The sequence below is a fragment of the Cololabis saira genome, chromosome 17 (genome assembly GCF_033807715.1).
Source record: "Cololabis saira isolate AMF1-May2022 chromosome 17, fColSai1.1, whole genome shotgun sequence".
Classification (NCBI taxonomy): domain Eukaryota; kingdom Metazoa; phylum Chordata; class Actinopteri; order Beloniformes; family Belonidae; genus Cololabis; species Cololabis saira.
This window is the reverse complement of record NC_084603.1, coordinates 18,698,650-18,712,060: the sequence shown is the minus strand read 5'-3', so window position 1 is coordinate 18,712,060 and position 13,411 is coordinate 18,698,650. Positions and strand designations below refer to the sequence as shown.

The 13,411-nt window shown below is 44.9% G+C and overlaps 1 protein-coding gene across 5 annotated transcripts in view; it reads left to right on the top strand.

The window, feature by feature from the left end:
- cpeb3 (cytoplasmic polyadenylation element binding protein 3) overlaps positions 1-13,411 on the top strand; it is an 88,978-nt gene that overhangs the window by 67,364 nt on the left and 8,203 nt on the right. For all 5 annotated transcript variants that reach the window (XM_061745797.1, XM_061745796.1, XM_061745795.1 and 2 more), the window contains one exon: positions 853-1,034. In XM_061745797.1, the coding sequence (XP_061601781.1) occupies positions 853-1,034 (182 nt within the window). The remainder of the gene's footprint in view (positions 1-852; positions 1,035-13,411) is intronic.

Genomic DNA, 13,411 nt, shown 5'->3' with positions numbered 1-13,411 from the left:
CCGTCTATGGGTATGTCAATCAAACTTAACTAACATATTTCATTATATTTACTTAACATACAGGCTTTAATTGTTCTTTTGAATGTAATGTTTGATTTGGATTCTTTGTTTTCTTTATTCAGATTGTTCCATAAACTGATTCCTTTCACAGAAACACAACGTTCCATCAATTTAGTCCTGAATCTTGGTGTTTTAAATATCTCTGTTCCTTTTAAGTTTTATTTGCTTTCTCTTTTTTCAAATCTTTTCTGAATGTTGATTGGTAGAGTTTTTTTTATGAGCTTTAAACATAATTTGCAGAATACTATAGTCTACTAATTCATGAAATTTCAACAATTGTAACTGAAGGAATAATGGATTTGTTGGATATCTACAGGACTGTCTCATAAAATTAGAATATTGTGATAAAGTCCTTTATTTTCTGTAATGCAATTTAAAAAAAAAAAAAAAAAAAAAAAAATGTCATACATTCTGGATTCATTACAAATCAACTGAAATATTGCAAGCCTTTTATTATTTTAATATTGCTGATTATGGTTTACAGTTTAAGATTAAGATTCCCAGAATATTCTAATTTCTTGAGATAGGATATTTGAGTTTTCTTAAGCTGTAAACCATGATCAGCAATATTAAAATAATAAAAGGCTTGCAATATTTCAGTTGATTTGTAATGAATCCAGAATGTATGACATTTTTGCATTACAGAAAATAAAGGACTTTATCACAATATTCTAATTTTCTGAGACAGATTATTCTTATGGCTCTCATGGCTTTAGTTGTGATGGAAGGTTTGGTTTTGCTGTCACTGGGATAAACATCTAACCCCCCCCCCTCCCTCTCTTCTCTGGTCAGTGGAGCTGGCGATGATCATGGACCGGCTGTACGGCGGGGTTTGCTACGCCGGCATCGACACCGACCCCGAGCTCAAGTACCCGAAGGGCGCGGGCCGCGTGGCCTTCTCCAACCAGCAGAGCTACATCGCTGCCATCAGCGCCCGCTTCGTCCAGCTGCAGCACAACGACATCGACAAGAGGGTGAGTGGGGGAGAACCGTACACACCGGCCTAAAGCCGGTCGTCAGTCCTTCCTGCAGTGAGAACTCCAGTCCTCCCTCCTGCATCTGATTAGAGATAGAGCAGTGGTCTCCAACCCCCCGGCCACACAGAAAGAAAAAATAACTTCTGATGATGGTTGACTCTCAAACTGATCGTTCACAATAGGCCTGTGTTGAAAAAAATCGATTTCCCAATTCTAAATCGATTCTCATATTAATTCCTAAAAATCGATTCATATGTCTAAAGATCGGGGGTGGGGGGGGTTTTGTTTTTTTGGGTTTTTTTTTTTTATTTATTTTTTTATTTTATTTATTTATTTATTTATTTTTCATCATTACATTTTTTGTATTTGTATTTATTTATTTAGCACAATTTTAAAAAAATAGTGCAAGGAGGGAACGAAGCCCAAAGGGCTTGTACAGAGTTCCACTCCCTTCATCAGAAAATTAAATCTACAAACATAGGAAAACCAATTATAAACATGAAAAGAAAACAAGGATACATAATAGAGAATACATTGAAAAATTAGGACATGAGATATTTTTTCAGCAATTTTTTGAAGGATATAAATGACAATGTGGACCTCAGAGACATATCTAAATTGTTCCAGAGTTTAGGACCTCTAAATGAATGATAGTGTGAGCGCCGCGTGAGTGGCAGCTCGTTACAGCAGCTCCTGCTCACCTTTGAGCTTTTTCTCCTTTTTTTCTCCTTTAATTTTGTAATCTTGTTATTTTTTGTAAGTGTGTATATATTATTTATTACTCTGCACCATGGAGACCAAAACAGCAGTCTTGATCTCAACTTCTTCACTACTTTTTTCGCCGTTTACGCCCGTGTCCGAGGGTCCCGCAAGCAGTCCTATTGTTTACAGCAGGGATCAGCTGCTGGCGCTCCGCAACACCGCGCTGCTGCCGTCCCATGAGAGACCCGACGTCCCCCCCGAGATCAAGAGGAGGAGACGGGGATGCCGTGCCGGAGCTCAGCGCCGCATCAGAAGGAGGAAATACAGACCTGTTCTCCCGTCTGTTTTAATGGGGAATGTAAGATCTCTCCCTAACAAGATGGATGAGCTGGCGGCGCTGAGCCGGCATCAGCGGGAGTACAGGGAGTGCAGCGTGATGGTTTACTCAGAAACATGGCTCACTGCGGCGATCCAGGACACGGTGGTGGAGCTGGACGGATTTAAGTTGGTGCGGGCGGATCGGACGAGAGAGAGCGGAAAGAGGAAAGGAGGGGGCCTGGCGGTGTTTGTGAATGAGAGATGGTGCAAACCCGGGCACATCACCGTTAAAGAACAACACTGCGACAGGGACATTGAGCTGCTGGCCGTTAGTATGAGGCCGTACTATCTGCCGCGGGAATTTACGCATGTTATCATGATGGCTGCATATATTCCCCCTTCTGCTAATGGTGATGCAGCATGTGATGTCCTGAACTCAGTCACCAGCAGGCTGCAGACAAAACACCCGCAGGCTCTCTTTCTGATCTCTGGAGACTTTAATCACGTTTCTTTGTCCTCCACTCTGCCAACTTTCACCCAATATGTAAAATGTTGCACCCGGGACAATAAAATACTGGACCTTTCTTATGCCAACACCAAGGAGGCATACACCTCATCACCACTTCCCCAGCTGGGCAGATCCGACCACAACCTGGTTCATCTCCAGCCTGTGTACAGACCCCTGGTGCACAGGGAACCAGCTGTCTCCCGCACAGTGACGAGATGGTCCAGCCAAGCTGAAGAAGCTTTGCAGGACTGCTTTAACACTACTGTGTGGGAGGAACTCTGTGACTCTCATGGGGACGACATTGATGGTCTCACTGACTGTATTACAGACTACATCAACTTCTGTGTGGAAAACACCGTACCCACCAGGACGGTAAGGTGTTTTTCCAACAACAAACCCTGGATTAATCCTGGCATAAAGGCCCTCCTGAAGGAGAAGAAGAGGGCCTTTAGATCAGGAAATAAAGAGGAGCTGAAGACTGCTCAGAAGGAACTAAGGAGGAGGATCAGGGAGGGGAAGAACTGCTACAAAGATGGAGGAACAACTGCAGCAAAAGAACATCAAAGGAGTCTGGAAAGGCTTGAAAACCATCTCGGGCCACAAGAAGAAACCAGACTCCCTGGCTGTGGGGGACCAACAGTGGGTGAACGATCTAAATTTGTTTTTCAATAGATTTGATCAGTCTTCTCCCCCTCCCCCAACCCAGCTCACACTGCTGCAACCCCTTTCATCTGCTTCTACAGGACACCCCCCCTCCCCCTTCTCCTCCTCCTTCAGTTCAACAACAGCCCCCCCACTGTCATCGACACCTTCACCTTCACCTTCAGCTCCACCCCCACCCCCACCTCCACTCCCAAAACAACAAAGCTCATCCCACAGCCGACCCCCCGCTGTTCCTGCACTCTGCTCTACCCCCCCACCCCCCTCCACTACCTCTGATACACCCCCCCCCTGCTCCAGCTTGTCTCTCACAACCCTCCAGGTGAGAAATCAACTCAGGAAGATGAACGCGAGGAAGGCTGCAGGTCCAGATCGCATCAGCTCCAGGCTCCTGAAGTCCTGTGCAGACCAGCTGTGCGGGATTGTTGGACACCTGTTCAACCTGAGCCTGAGGCTGGGGAGGGTACCACCACTATGGAAGACATCCTGCGTGGTACCTGTGCCCAAGAACCCGCACCCCAAGGACCTCAGCAGCTTCAGGCCGGTGGCTCTGACATCCCACCTGATGAAGGCCCTGGAGCGGCTGCTCCTCCGACATCTCCGCCCCATGGTGAGCCCAGCGATGGACCCACTACAGTTTGCTTACCAACCTGGCATTGGGGTGGATGATGCCGTCATCTTCATGTTACATCGTGCCCTGTCTCACCTGGAGAAACCTGGGAGCACTGTGAGGATCATGTTCTTTGATTTCTCCAGTGCGTTCAACACCATCCAGCCGGCACTTCTGGGAGACAAGCTGGAGAATGCAGGGGTTGACAGTCACCTCACATCCTGGATTCTGGACTACCTCACCAACCGTCCACAGTATGTGAGGACACGGGACCACACATCGGACATGGTCGTCTGCAGTGTGGGGGCCCCGCAGGGAACGGTCCTGGCGCCGTTCCTCTTCACTCTCTACACTGCTGACTTCTCCTACAACTCCCCAACCTGCCACCTTCAAAAGTTCTCTGACGACTCTGCTATCGTCGGCCTCATCACTGATGAAGACGATAGCGAGTACAGAGAACTGTCCCAGGACTTTGTGGACTGGTGCCTGCAGAACCACCTCCAGATCAACGCGGGGAAAACCAAAGAACTGGTGGTGGATTTCCGCAGGTGTAATAAATCCCCCCCGACACCGGTGAACATCCAGGGAAAGGACATTGAGATGGTGACATCTTATAAGTACCTGGGTGTTCACCTCAACAATAAACTGGACTGGACTACTAATTCCTCTGCACTCCACAAAAAAGGCCAGAGCAGACTCTACCTGCTCAGCAGACTGAGGGCCTTTGGTGTGCAGGAAACACTCCTGAAAACATTTTATGACACTGTGGTGGCATCAGTCATTTTTTACGGAGTGCTCTGCTGGGGCAGCAACATCACAGCTGCAGACAGAAGGAGGCTGGATAAAACCATCAAGAGGGCCGGCTCTGTCGTGGGCTGCTCTCTGGACACAGTACAGGTGGTGGGAGAGAGGAGGATGATGGCTAAGCTAAGCTAAGCTAAGCTGTTATCCATGATGGAGAAGGACTCCCACCCCATGAAGGACCTTCAGAGCGCTGGAGAGCTCCTTCAGCGACAGGCTCCTTCATCCTAGGTGTGTGAAGGAGCTACAGAAGGTCCTTCCTCCCTGCAGCTGTGAGACTACACAACCAGCACTGCTCACAGTAGACCACAAACAAAAATGTGCAATACCATTCTCTGGTATTGTAAATATCCTCTGTAATATCATCTGTAAATATCCATCTGTTTTTCTTTTTGTATACTAGTATTTTTTTTTATTTATTACTATTTTTATTCTCCTTCTTCTTCTTATTATTATTATTGTATATACTGTTTATAGTGTTTTTCTATTATTATTATTATTGTATATACTGTTTATAGTGTTTTTTATTATTATTATTATTATTGTGTGATATTGATGCCTCTTGTGTTTTGCACTATCCACTTTGCTGCTGTAATCTGGAAATTTCCCCTCTGGGGGACTATTAAAGGATTTCTTATCTTATCTTATTTCTTATGAAATATTAAACTGATGAAAAGATGGTCGACAGAAGGGTAAATGTAGATTGACACTGTGTCTAGTTGAGTATGAATGCAAGTCAGATGAAAAACTAAAGAAATTATGAATTACATTACAACTTTTGGTAATTTTTTTGTTTATCCCCAAAAAAGGAACGTTTTGTTGGACACGAGAATAACTGGTGCCATGTTTTTGCCTTTAAATATGTTTAAAGGTATGAAAACATTAAAGTGTTAGGTTATAATTGCATAAATTGTCTATATTTCATTACTTTATATACTTTCTTGGGGTTACATTTGCAAAAAATGCTAAAAACCAAATGCTCAAAAATTAAAAACCAAAATAGACCGAAAATGGAACAAATAAAAACGGAATGTGTTAAAAAATAAAACTGATTTCATCCGTCTCTGTTTCCTCCCTGGATGTGTTTGGTAATTCTGACCCACAATGTTTCTGTTTCAGTTCTATCAGCATTCTGGGAGCTGATTGGTCCTTACAGCATCATTAGCTGCCAAAACTTGCTGTTTAATCTCAATATAATACTAGTAGTAATATGTTGCAGAACTACAGTCATATCATTCATGCAACAGCTGAAAAAACTGTTTTAATAACACTAACCCAAATCAATATCGGAATCGAATCGATTCTTGACATTTTAATCGATCCCCAGCCCTAGTTCACAATGTTTTTATTCCTTGGATGTAAATACAAACTCAATATGGACATAAATACGGCATAACATTTGCAAAGAAAACAAATCCTTATCAGCAGGTGCTTTTTGCGTCGCATAGGCTCCACTTTAGCACTTTAACATTCCTGACACTCGTTTAGTCTTTCAGACACACTTTCTACCGCCGTTAAACTTTTACCTTTAAAGTCCGAAGCGCCGGATGTTTACGAGGTTCAAAATAAAAGCACTAAATATCGGTCTCCTTAATATATAACAAATAAAATAAAAGTAACTCAGCAATACATGATTTGATGTTGTTGAAAACGTATGTGTATGATTATAGACTGAGCCTGAAGACATCTGTGGTGGAATATTCAGGATCGGTTGTAGCGCCACCTGTTGGCACCAGGAATTGTCATGTCTTCTATTATGCATCTGTGCTCCAAGCAAGATCAGTTTATTGATCTCAAAGCTGATCACATCATAGGTAAGACATTAACAATTATTGACAGAGAAAACTGTAACTTTTTATCAAAGGACATCACCGTTAGAGGTAGTCAGATTTCGGTGTCTCGCCATGAACATAAAAGTTGTTGTAACTTGCTCATACTTTGTCCAATTTGACCCAAAATCTGTACATTTAATCTGGTTTCCATTCTGAACATGCAAGTCATACAAGCTTCCACTGCTGCCTGAACGTGCACAAGGGTGGAGGGCCGTTCATCGCTGCTTGCAGCTTTAATTATGGGCATGCCAAGTAGTGGCATGACCATATTGCAATTGTCCAGAATGGGCCAAAGGGCAATGTTGCTAGCATTTTGCTAACAAGCTAAAGTCGGAAAAAGTCCCACTGCGCACCAGCGGGTGTACAGCATGACCCCGCTCTGATGTGGAAAAGAAAAATCCCCAAAAAATAAAACACGCCCGAAAAAACCTGAAAAATGAAGGCGGTATATTAGTATACAGAAAAGGTTTCCCTTTTCTTATTCTTATTATTCTGCACTCTTTTTTCGTCCGTTAGTACGGCCCAAACCGGAACATGCACCCATGCATGCCATACATTGTTGGATCAGCTCCATCGTTCCTTGATGGGCATTACTTTTCTCAGTCAAAAGTGTTACCGTGGCAACGCTAGACGCCAAAAAGCAAAAAAAAAAGGCGAAAATTCAGACGCTTATTGCTCGGCCGAACTTTATCGTAAAGACATCGTTCAAACTTTCAAACACTAAGCCCGATTGGCACTAACGGACCCTACAAGCTCATTATGCCAATTATTACAGTTTTTGCGATATTTACCTTTCTTTTTTTTTTTAATTTCCGTTTGACTTTGGACGCTTGTTGCTAGGCAACAGATTATCGTAGAGACATCATACAAATGTTCCCTGACTCGGCACGCTGTGGACTTCAACATATTAAAATTTCATGAAGCTGTGATTTAAGGAAAGTTTAATGTAAAATCCAGGCCAAATGGCCCCATTCATTCGGATGGGGTTTTTTACCATGGTGAAAAAAAAACCTATACGTTAACGTAGCCTGAACCGGAACGTGCACCCATGCATGGCATACATCCTTAGATGCTTCTCCATCGTGCCTCGATGGGCATTACTATTCTCAGTCAAAAGCGTTACCGTGGGGGGTGCTAGATGACAAAAAGCGCGACCCATTAATAACTATTGGGAGCACAGGAATGAATGCAAAACAACCGTAAACACCTCAAACTGACATAAAACCACCCCGAACACAACCACTACAGCCCCAAACCAAAGCAGCAAGAGGGGACGAGTGGGCAGTAGGGCATACCCATATCAAAATTTCCTGAAATTTTCTAGTTCTTGTTGTTCCTGTCCGTCTGCTACTGTGGGAGTTTTCATTCCAGGGTTTTCAGCCGGCGGCTCGGCGCAGCCTGCAGTAACGGGTCGGGTCTGTGTCTGTGATCATTACGGCCCACAGATGTTCAGGGTTAATTATAGTAGTTTCCTTTACATGAGCTCCCACTCCGGCTGCTGTCGGGCTATTTTAGTCAGGACGGCGGCTGCAGGGAGACGATGGAGACGGATGTGACCGAGGGAGAGACTGGTCGTCAGCCAGGGAGCCGAGCTGGGCGGGGCGGGCCGGCCGGCGGGCGGGTCGCCCCACCTTTACTACCATTACTCATCTACAACCAGGACTTGGGGCGTCTCTGGAATGCCAGAAATGCACCAACACAAATAAGAAGAGAAAACAATAAGAGGAAATCAAAGGCTCTGCTCTCAGATGGTGGTTGTTTCTCTCACTCCGGCAAACCCACTATTTCCCGATGATTTATTCATGTTTTGTGTTCTGAATAGATAATTTTGTGTTTTTATTTTGGAGAAGATAAAACATGTGGACAGATTTGAGGCTGAAGCATCTGTGGTCTCGGCGGAGCGGAGGACAAAAGAGTGGAGAGGAGGAAGTTCAAAGCTGCGGTGTGGAAGTGGAGAGGAAGCTGCTGCCGCATTATTCAATTCAATTCAATTCAAAATACTTTATTTGTCCCCAAGGGGCAATTCAAAAGGCATAAGGAGCAGCATTAAAAGACAACATACAGTACATACATAGGGTGTGCACTTAGAAATATCCAAGCTACTGCCAGTAAAAGTGCTTTGTGCTTAATGTTAAAGTGCTATGTGCATTAAGTCAGTCGCCGTTGAGACAGGGAGGGGTCGTCGTTTAAGAGCTGGACTGCTCTGGGGACAAAGGTGGCCCTCCTTCTCTGTGTTCTGCAGCGTGGACATCACAGCCAGTGAAGTGCGTGTGCGGGGTCGTGCAGGATCCTGTGAGCAGAGCGGAAGGTTTGTTGGTCGCAAAAAGCAGACAGAGCTCTAACAGGGTGTCCAATGATTTTAGAGCAGACTTTCGTGATGCTGAGTAGGCGCGACCGATCTTGCAGGGTGATGGAATGAAACCGGGAGATGAATGAGAATATTAAGATACTCTCAATGAATGCGTGGTAGAAGGTCAGGAGAATGTCTTTGTTCACACCAAATGATGTCGACTTCCTGAGCAGATATTGTCTCTGATGACACTTCCTAATGATCTCCTCAATGTTAGAGGAAAACTTCAGGAGGCCATCCAAGATTGTGCCCAAGTATCTGTACTCCTCCACCGGCTCCCCCCGGATGGTGGTAGTGACGGCCTCTGCCAGTTGTCTCTGCTTGCCGGAGAATGTTATAATCAGCTCTTTGGTCTTAGTTGAGTTCAGCTGGAGACAAGCACCCTCACACCAGGTGATAAAGTCCTGAAGAACAGAGCTGTGGTGTAGGTTGGGGGCAGAGAGCAGAGAGAGCAGGACTGTGTCATCGGCAAATTTTACCAGATGACAATTTGGCTGAGTGGACCTGCAGTCATCGGTGTAAAGGATGTAACGCAGAGGCGATAGGACACAGCCCTGTAGGCCAGTGTAGGTGTGGACAATGCTGGAAAAGGAGCCATTAACAAGCACCCTCTGTGACCGGTTGGTTAAAAAGTCAATAATCCACATGGTGAGCTGGTAATCCAGATTGAAGCGGGTTATTAACTTCTCTGCAAGGATGTGTGGCTGCATGGTGTTGAAAGCAGAAGAGAAGTCCGCAAACAGGAGCCTGGCGATGGTGTTGGGGGTCTCCAGATGAGTGTGGATGGTCTCCAAGATAAATATCTTGGCGTCGTCCACTCAGGCCCGCCCCTTCCTATACGCAGACTACGCACATTGCGTAAGGCCCCCGACGGCCAGGGGCCCCCAATTGCCTGAGCGAATTTGCGGAGTTTAGGTAAAGAACGTACTATAGGATCCTCCCACTATCTGAGTTACAGACAGACCCCTCGCCACAGCTGCTGCTACGGTATTTGCGCAGTGGTGCGTTGTGAATCCAAAAACGTAACTTGACGTTCAATCTCATGCGTGCACGGTGCAGCAGCCAGCAGCTGTTTGTTTACGTTTACGAACCGGCGACCGAGCCGACGCTAAAAAGAAAACCTAGTGCCACGATTCCTGCTTAGGGCCCCCTGGGAGCCAGGATCGGCACTGCGTCCACTCCCCGGCTGGCCCTGTATGCGAACTGCAGCGGATCCATCATGGCTTCCTCTCTTCTCTCTTCCCTGTCTTCTCTCTCTTCCCTCTCTTCCCTGTCTTCTCTCTCTTCCCTGTCTTCTCTCTCTTCCCTCGCTCCTCACCATCAGGATACTTCCATGCAGCGCAGCGTCTTTTGAATCCAGTGCAAAGGCGTTTTTGTACCGTTATTTTCCGTTTCTGTGTGACCTTTTTCTCCCCTCTAATGCGTCTCCATGGCAACCGAGCCCTCACTTCTCGTCTCCTGGCCGGTCTCCCAGGCCGATGGCAGGATACCTGATGGCAGGACACCTGCCTCGACCCCAACGGGATGTTGTTGAGGTCGAGGTCTGGGCTCTAACTGGGTCGGTGCGATGCTGGATTTTATTTTTCCGAAGTCACGCTGCGGCAGATTGACTTCTACGCTTCTGGTCGGTGTCCTGCTGCATCTCTCCACCTTTACTCCACCTTTACTTCTGGTGGATGTCCTGCTGCATCACTCCACCTTTACTCGCCTTCCACTGGTCGACAGCCACCCTGACGCCGCCCATGTGTACAGGCCATGAGGCCCAGACCATGGTGCTCCCTCCACCGTGCTTCACCACTGCAGTGCTGCCCTAGTGTTGCCGGGCTGTGCTCGTGTTCACTATTCTTCCCCAACCATCACCTTTAGTTTAAGTAATGAATGAAGTGAAGTTGCCGGGTTGACGAGGTGCTCTTTGGCAAACCCCAGATGTGCAGCAGGGTTGTTTTTGTGTAGCAGGGGTGTGCCAGGTCTCATTAACGGAGACGTCGTCCACTTCCAGTGGCTTTAAACGGTCACTCCCGGTGTTTAATCTTGTGACTGTGGACAGGTGGATGCCACAACGATTAAAGAGACTTATTAGAGTGTCTTATGTCGATCAAAAGCTCTAAACGAACCATATAAACTCTGGAGGCCGGGGATCCATTCAAATGTCAAGAATCGATTCGATTCCGATTCTTAAGATTCAGAATCGATAATCAAGATTTGATCAGAACCGATATTGATTTGGGTTAGTGTTATTAAAACAGTTTTTTCAGCTGTTGCATGACTTATATGACTGTAGTTATGCAACATATTACTACTAGTATTATATTGAGATTCAACAGCAAGTATTGCAGCTAATGATGCTGTAAGGACCAATCAGCTCCCAGAATGCTGATAGAACTGCTTTCAGAAACATCGTGGGTCAGAATTACCAAACAGATCCAGGGAGGAAACAGAGACGGATCAAATCGGTTTTATTTTTTATTCCATTCCGTTTAGATTTTTTCCATTTTCTGTCTTTTTCGGTTCAGCTAATGTGAGCAAACGGGATAACTTGTTGACACAGACGGATAACCAGGTCTCTTTCTGGGTCACATAAACTAGAATCTGGTTGAAAACCAGAGAGACGGGTCGGGGCCAAACGGAGTCACAATTACATGCATGCATGTGTTTTACAAAAGCACGCAGAAGCGTGTGACCTTTCACGCGCCGCTCCTTTGAGGCGCCGCCGCCGTTTACCGTCAAAACAGAAACCTGTTTTACACCAGGACTGGAGATCTGTTGAGCCTCATTTTGTAATAACGGTGCATTTTGTAATAAACTTCCAAAAAGTAATAACTTTGTAATTTCATTTTGTAATAAACTGCCGCATTTTCTAATAAATTGCCGCATTTCGTAATAAACTACCCCAACGCATTTTGTAATACATTTTTCCGCATTATGTGATAAGTTATTATGAGAAGATTATTATAAAATCCACTTGCAACTTTTTTATTCTCTAGAAAATGTAATAACATGGTGCATTATGTAATAACAATTCTAAAGCAAAGTTTATTTGTTTATCGGCCTTTATAATTCCAAACGTCAAATAGGAAACTAAAGTTATATTTGGAGTTTTATACATAGATTTATTGGGCTACATAGCTCTGAGGGGAAATTGCATAAAAAACAACAAAAGTCACTCTTGTATAAATTCACCGTTAAACAACAATAATAGGTATTATTACATAATGCACCATGTTATTACATTTCCTAGAAAAAAAAAACGTGCGTGCGTGCGTGCGTGCGTGAACCCCCGCCCAGAGCTGCTCTCAGCCAAATGTCCTTGATGTTATCAGGCGGCTCGTACAGTTCTGAAAACAGGGTCCGCAGGTGTTCGTGGGAGAGGGGGAGGGTTAGTGGGGGCAGAGTCGTCTTGTTTACATTCCACCAGGAAGATTGTGACCAGAGCGATCGGCGTAAGACCGCTCTGTCAAGCGCAGATTATAGAATCAGCAATTATTTTGAAAACAGGCAGCCTCAGTAATTTTCCGTCTGCCTTCAGTCTCTGGTTCATCAGCGGCGACTCCAATCAGACGAATTGTGATCACTTCCCGCCAAGCCGAGCTTTCAACTTCTCCAGGTTGTTATCAATCTTGTTAATGAGCTCAAAGACCCCCGCCAGCCTGCGGTTCTGTTCGAGAATCGCATCCAGCCCGCGGCCCTGCTCTCCAAATGTAAAAGTCAGAGCATTGATCTCTTTGCTTGACCCTTCAGCCACGTCCGGCAGCTTAGAAAGAGCCGAGACGGCTGCCGACGACTTACGCGTTTGTCGATACATCAGGAAACCCCCACCTCCAATCATGAGGATAATCAGGAGAAATCCTGCTATCATAAATCCAAATATGAAGGCGTCTTCGACGTCCTCGACAGACAGAATCGCCATGCACAAAGGCTTCCACTATTTGTAGGAATCCATTGTGTATCCAGCAAAAAATGTCCCATCCGGGCAAGAGGGCTCCCTTACCCCCTGTCTTCTTGTCGCAAAAATTTGGTCAATTGTGCTGAGAGACCAGTTAATCAATTCCATAATTGTAATTTTCGGAGGAGTGAAAAGAAGAGAACTCTGAAGACGAGACAAGCAAAAGCAGTAGCAGGGAAGGTTGATAAAGGAGAGGAGAAGAAAAAGCATCCGCCTTCGCTGAGAGCTGGAAGAAGAAGCTTGTGTTATTATAGTGCTATTATAATTACTGTTATTATTGTTAAACATATTTTTTTTTTTTTTTAATCAAAGTCTTTTTATTAAAGGTTTTGCATATCACACATAACAAAGACAAAACAAGTAGAACACGAAACCCACTACCCACCCCGGCCCACCAGACCTAAACCTCTCAAGAGTAAGTGTTTCTTGAGATGAGAAACAATTAGACAGTGCAAAAGTATACAGATACATGTAAAATTAGATAAATAATGCTACTTATTATGGGGTTACAGTCCTTGATTCCATATTGTTGACAAATGTCATGAAAGGCTGCCAAGTTGCATCGAACTTCGAGAGAGATCCTTGAAGAGAGTATCTTATCTTCTCTAACTTGAGATGTTGCATTACCTCCTTGATCCACTGGGAATGTG